Source organism: Gadus macrocephalus, chromosome 13, assembly GCF_031168955.1.
Source record: "Gadus macrocephalus chromosome 13, ASM3116895v1".
In the NCBI taxonomy this organism is placed as follows: domain Eukaryota; kingdom Metazoa; phylum Chordata; class Actinopteri; order Gadiformes; family Gadidae; genus Gadus; species Gadus macrocephalus.
Window position 1 is genome coordinate 10121710 of NC_082394.1, and position 6625 is coordinate 10128334.

At 46.7% G+C, this 6625-nt stretch overlaps 1 protein-coding gene across 1 annotated transcript; it reads right to left on the minus strand.

Annotated features, from left to right (window-relative positions):
• Positions 1–2027: 2027 nt before the first annotated feature.
• Positions 2028–6158, minus strand: myl2a (myosin, light chain 2a, regulatory, cardiac, slow). Its single transcript, XM_060068865.1, has 7 exons — positions 5996–6158; positions 4580–4672; positions 3777–3852; positions 3309–3413; positions 3133–3211; positions 2925–2973; positions 2028–2785 (listed from the first exon to the last, which is right to left on the minus strand). The coding sequence occupies exons 1-7, from the start codon at positions 5996–5998 to the stop codon at positions 2681–2683; spliced, it is 510 nt and encodes a 169-aa protein (XP_059924848.1). The 5' UTR covers positions 5999–6158; the 3' UTR covers positions 2028–2680.
• Positions 6159–6625: the final 467 nt, after the last annotated feature.

The following is a 6625-nucleotide window of genomic DNA, read 5'->3' on the forward strand; positions in this document are numbered from 1 at the left end:
GTATCTAGGGACTAGACGACATCTAGCGGCCGGACGACGTCAGGCTGGGTGGACACGACAGAATGGACTAGAATAATGGAATAGAGGAGAAACTGCTCTGCCGTTATGTGTTGGAAAAATCATACCACGTAAAGATGGACAACATGGACACATTTAATAGGAGACTATTTTAATGATTATTGTTAAAGTAAATGGACAAGCAGATGGAATTTTTAACTGTTGTAAGGGTAAAAAATATATAGGCTATAAGCTTTACATGAACTTAATAAAATGATAATGAAAGCAAATGAAATAAACAAATATTGAGTCGTCTTTGTGGACCTAAAAGCTCAACAATCGCCCTCATGTTGACTGCAGTTGAGTGGGCTGCAGGAAAGGGTCGGGGTCACGTTCCTCTCCATATGGCGTCGTAGAGCAGGACAGCGCCTCGAGGGCGTCCTCTGCTGGCCAGAAGGGGAAGATGAAGATGCCGCACCCGTTACTCCCTGTCCCAAGACTGGACAGGACGTCTGACTTCCATCATAAAGAAAAACTCTAAATTAAAATAAAGAAAAGTAAATTCAGTTTTTTTATATTCAAAGAACAAGGTTTGGCTCTTTGAGATTAAAAATGTATTGTTTGAGCGAGACCTGGACAATTGAAATAGCTAACAACATATAAGAAAAACTGTAAGATAGGAAAACGGTTAAAAAACGTTCAGATTTCGCATTGAATGACACAATTGAAAGCAGGGAAGCTGTGTCCATGTGATTTGTAGTTTCATAGAATAGGCAACTTTTCCATGCATTTGTGCTATGACGTCAGCTCAGCACCATAAATTATTACCAAGTGTGTTTTAATTGACACATAAGTTACATCATAAAAGATGACCCTCACAGTGGTGGCGAGCCTGAATCGATCTGTGGTGCGCGGTGGAGGCTGAGCATGACTGATGTTCATAGTAGAGCCATTGATCCGCACCGCCTCAGACAGCTGAGGTCAGGGCCATAATAACTGCTCTGCATGCTATATGTCCCCAGAGTACCGCGTTCTACCCCCTCAATGGAGAGAGAGAGAGAGAGAGAGAGAGAGAGAGAGAGAGAGAGAGAGAGAGAGAGAGAGAGAGAGAGAGAGAGAGAGAGAGAGAGAGAGAGACGGAGACAGAGAGACATAGAGAGAGAGAGAGAGAGAGAGAGAGAGAGAGAGAGAGAGAGAGAGAGAGAGAGAGAGAGAGAGAGAGAGAGAGAGAGAGAGAGAGAGCCCAAACGGGCCGCATGAGGTCAGCATAGACATCTGCCTTGATCCCCCCACCCTCATCCCTCTCCTTTCCCTCCCGCCTTCCTGTTGTCTCTTCAGAGAACAGAGCAGTATGGCTCAGGGGTGGGGTCAGGTGAGGTGGGTCATCCTGTACCATCATGGAGCCTGTGGTTGGGGCCGCCACAGGATTAACACCCTACCACCTCCACCCACATCACCCCCAACCCAAGGTTCCAGAGGCTGGGTTGGTTTGGGTGGGGTTAGGTGGTGGTGGTGGTGGTGGGGGGGGATATCTTGGGCACCACCCACGGTATAACATTACTCTATGTTAACACTAAAATAACAGCAGGGCTTTGCCTGGCTAAAGGCCGGCCCAGTAAGTAGCCAATCACAGTGACGCAGAGCCAAAGACCCGTCTGCTAATGTGTCCTTTTTCTCCGGTGGGTGTGAGGTTGACTATATGCAAGCAAAGCACACACACACACACACACACACACACACACACACAGACACACATATCATACGCATTTCTGCGTGCACACGCCAGCACACAACACACACGTCCTGAATTGTTCGTCACTTCAGTGCACCCCGATGCCCTGTTCCCTTGAGGATCTGGTGACGTAGGTACTGTCCTTTGAATGAATAGGTGGAAGGTCTGGTCTGCAACGAAGCAGGGAGAGACACAGGGCACTGCTGTCTGCTATTGTGTAGAGGGCCAGCCTAAATTGTGCTCTCTAGTTGGTGAATGAGTTTTAAAGCTTGAGATTTAAGAAATGAAAGCCCAACCATATCTTTACATGTTTTTATTTTATTTGGGGAAACAAGCACAGACAAAAACATGGAATTATTCTAGGAAAAGGCAAATTGTTCTTCACAGACAGACAGAGGATTTCATTTCCGAGCACAGGGAGAAGGCAGACACACAGAAACACTTGAAGATTGAGACGACAACAGGCATTAGCAAAAAGGATGGATCATTATATTTCAATATCTTTTTGTGATGGATTCAACAGCCCAATCTTTTTGGACAGCACCATTTACTATAGTCTGTTCTCCTCTTTAGTTGGCAGAGTGGTGTGGATCTCTGGAGTGAGTGAGCGTGTAAAGACATGAGCAACAGATTGGACCGTTGCCAGAACCAAGATTTGACGAGCAGATTAAACTCCCAGTCCATTCCTCCATTAACAGCGAGGGGACTCTGAGCTGCTCTGCCATCCATAGGGCCAATTGGCATTAGTCACCTGGCGGCCATCTTGGTTCTACACACCGGCTGGGTGATGGACCTCAATGGGGTCCCATCACCCTGCTGGTGCGTAGAATCAAGATTGAACCAAGATGGCCGCCAGGGGGATAAGGCCCAAGAGGTGGGTTGGACACTGGTGGATTGGACACTCTTCAACTAGACTATGTCAAGGTACTGGGGAAGGGGGCTAAGTGGGGGCTAATCCTGGTCCTTCTCCTCGCCATGGGTGATGACATGAACCAGGTTTTTGTAGTCCAGGTTCCCGGCCACATCTGGGGGGAAGGCGGCGAACATCTGCTCCATCTAAATTTAAAAAACCGACCCAAGAACCATGAGTGATGCACCACCAGCAATGCAATGAGTTTAGTTCCTACTGACATTGCCTGATGTACGACAATTTGATGATGAGCCCAGTGAGTCGTGCACTCAGATGACGTGTTACCTCCTCGGGGGTGAACCTGTCCGCTTGCGTTGTCAGCATCTGTGTCAAACTGGACGAGGACAAGAACGTCAACAATGTGGACGGCATGACTACAGGACGGCTTCCAAAGGTATAATCATTTGTCGGTGATGTGTGGTTTTGGACCTATAGTGACGATAATACGAGACCGCATTCCAGGTAGTCTGACGACGGTTTAGTCTCTACTCACTTGTCCTTCCTCAGCACTCCTGTCGCCTCGGGGTCGAAGACTTTGAACGCGTTAAGAATGGTCTCCTCTGGGTCCGCACCTAGAAGAGAAGCCCAGGGACAGGGAGTGTGAATGAAGTGAAAGGACGTTCTCCTCCGCCGCTTCTTGTTCCGTTCATGTCCACCATGCTGCTTTACCTTTGAGCTTCTCCCCGAACATGGTGAGGAAGACGGTGAAATTGATTGGACCGGGAGCCTCTTTCAGCATCTCATCGATCTCCTCCTGCTTCACGTTGAGGCGACCTGCGGACGCGAGGGGGTGATTGAGGAGCCCTGGGAACCGTCTGCTGTTTCACACATCCATCTTTATTGCAGTATAGATATAGATATTTGACTAAGTAGACCTGGTTGACAGGACATAGTTTAGCTCAGAGTGAGAGAGAGAGGGGTGAACTTGGAGAACATGTTTCTTTTGAAACCGAGGACTTCGGCTTATTCGAGCAAGAGTGTCCGCTACTCCTAGTCACCCACAGCCAAACATAAGAGCCAAAGGTAGTTTGCGAAATAACCAGCAGGCAACACGCGAAGATGATCTAGCATAAATACACTTTAAGTGGACCATCAACATTAACGTTATGACGTCATGATCATGTAACGGTGACTCACCCAGAGCCGCAAAGGTGTCCCTCAGGTCGTTCTTGTCTATGAATCCATCTCTGTTCTGGTCCATTATAGTGAAGGCCTGGGGACAAAGGCACAATATTATGCCTTAGATCATCCAATTTCTTGTCATTTTCTTGTACAAAAGCCATGCTCGATGTCTCTAACATCTGAACGCTCAAGCATGAGTAAAAGAAAAAGGATGAAAAACACATCTGATGAAACAATAGGCCTCAGCTTGGTTACTCAATACTCCAGAGCATCCTGTTAAGCCGGGATGGGTGGAGCATTAATAAACGGTGTGATTCCTGGGGCTTTTGGCTGGTATTCAGGGCATGCCCAGCGGCCCTTGTGTGCAGCCTAATCACTGATGACACGTATGAATGGCTGGCCCCTATTGGCCCTCATACCACTCATACCAAACACCTCTGTTCCCCTCATACCAGGGACTCGGAGCAGACAGGTGGGCATTCCCGCACCATGAACTAAGAGCCATGGAAACGGAGCAAGGGGAGCAGGTTGGATGGGGAGAAAACAATTTCAAGAGTCCTCTATTTCCAACGGTCTCTTCTAAAATACTTTGGTGTCTTAATCCTCAGCTGTGGCCATTGTTCTTTAGTGTCGGTGTGGTGTATCAGCCCCTGCTCTGTTCCACTCCTGCGGCTTAAAGTTCACTGCATTGTGACAAACAATGGAGGGGGAGGGGGGGCAATGAAACTTTTATGGCTAGATATCAGAGATATAAATATATCCATCGATAGCCAAGTCTGCAAGGTATGAGAACAATGCCGATCTTGTCACTCTCTCACCTCCTTAAACTCCTGGATCTGGGCCTGCTCAAACATGGAGAACACATTGGAGTTGGCTCCATCGGCTGACCTCTTCTTGGCTTTCTTAGGGGCCTGAGGAAACATGGAGGTGGAGGAGCAACAGGGAGGTATAGGAGTATGGAGGTGGAGGAGTAAGGAGGTAGAGGAGGAGTAGGGAGGTGGAGGAGTAAGGAGGTAGAGGAGGAGGAGTAAGGAAGTAGAGATGGAGTAGGGAGGTGGAGGAGTAAGGAGATAGAGGAGGAGTGGGGAGGTGGAGGAGTAAGGAGATAGAGGAGGAGTGGGGAGGTGGAGGAGTAAGGAGATAGAGGAGGAGTGGGGAGGTGGAGGAGTAAGGAGATAGAGGAGGAGTGGGGAGGTGGAGGAGTAAGGAGATAGAGGAGGAGTGGGGAGGTGGAGGAGTAAGGAGGTAGAGGAGGAGTAGGGAGGTGGAGGAGTAAGGAGGTGGAGGAGTAAGGAGGTGGAGGAGGAGTAGGGAGGTGGAGGAGTAAGGAGGTGGAGGAGTAGGGAGGTGGAGGAGTAAGGAGGTGGAGGAGTAAGGAGGTAGAGGAGGAGTAGGGAGGTGGAGGAGGAGTAGGGAGGTGGAGGAGCCACAGGGAGGTTGAGGATGAGTATGGAGGTAGAAGAGTAAGGAGGTGGAGGAATATGGAGGTAGAGGATGAGGATGGAGGTGGAGGAGGGATATAGAGGAGGAGTACGAGGTAAGATGAGTTCATGTAAGATGAGGGCCAAAAGATACATGGACACAAACACATCTATCATGGGAAACATCTACCAATATTCTATAACCCTATATATCTACGAAGTTTCCGTGCATGACAGTACTGGAAGAGTTTGGGATGTCAACAAATGTACACGTGTGTCTAGGTGCATCATAACATTAACGGATGAAATTGTAGGAAACCTTCATCTTGATAGTACCTCATTTAGCAAGCAATTTAGTCAAACAAGCAAACAATAACAGCACTTGCATGTTCACCATTAATAACTTTACATTGAATAAGCCAACTCTAACCGTATTCTTTAATGTTAGGTTTTTAAAGCTATTCAATGAATATGCATAGCTTATTCAATAATAATGACTCACACTCTTTCTTTAATAAGAAAAGTGTCAGTGTTGAGTAATATTAATAACTTTCTGCCAGAAATTATTGTAACCAGGCTATAACACAAAAAACACTTCAAGCAATTGTTGAACCTTTACTTATTAATCATTTTCAATAAAAAACCTTTGAGTACACAAAATAGAACATTGAATACATGAAGCATTTAACATGAATTAACACAGCTTTACTTGCATTGCTATTCAATGGAAGATCCAAGAAGAATACATGAATCACATCAAGTGGACTAGATCTCCTGCTATGTTTCCAGTGGTGGATGATAAGAGAGACTCACCATGGCTGAGACAGGCAGGAGGTCAGGCAGACAACAGGGCCGGTGAACAATGGCCACTATTTGGGTGGCCTTTTGTAGCCCCCAATCCACAGAGCCACGGGGCGATATTTATAAACCATGTCCTCTTTAGGAAGTGGCAGGTAAATGATGCTCTCTCTCACACACACACATACACACACTACAGCACATACAGTATAAGATTCTCCCTCAAAGCGCATACTGACTGGCAGACAAAGGGACCCCCCCCCCCCCTTCCATTTCTCTCTCTCTATGTCTATCGCTATGTCTTTATCTGGTGGCCGTGTACCTAAAGGTTAGGATTGCTAACCTTGGCTTACAGTGTGGAACAATAGAGAAGGGGTTAGGATCAGGTTAGGGTATCATGTCATGAGCAGGCGCTCTGAAGGAAATGGTTCTTCCAAATCCAAAAGACCAGCTTTGTTACATACAGTACGCCAGTCCAAACAGTTAGAGTAGAATGGAGTCGAACAAGTTTTTCGGTTAAATCAAGTTTAATTGACCAGATTAACCAATTCAACCAGAAATCATCTTGAAGCGAATATTTATAAAAACTAAATAACGTTAAATATAGCAGCACAGTTCCACAGCGATGTTCCTAACTTATACAGC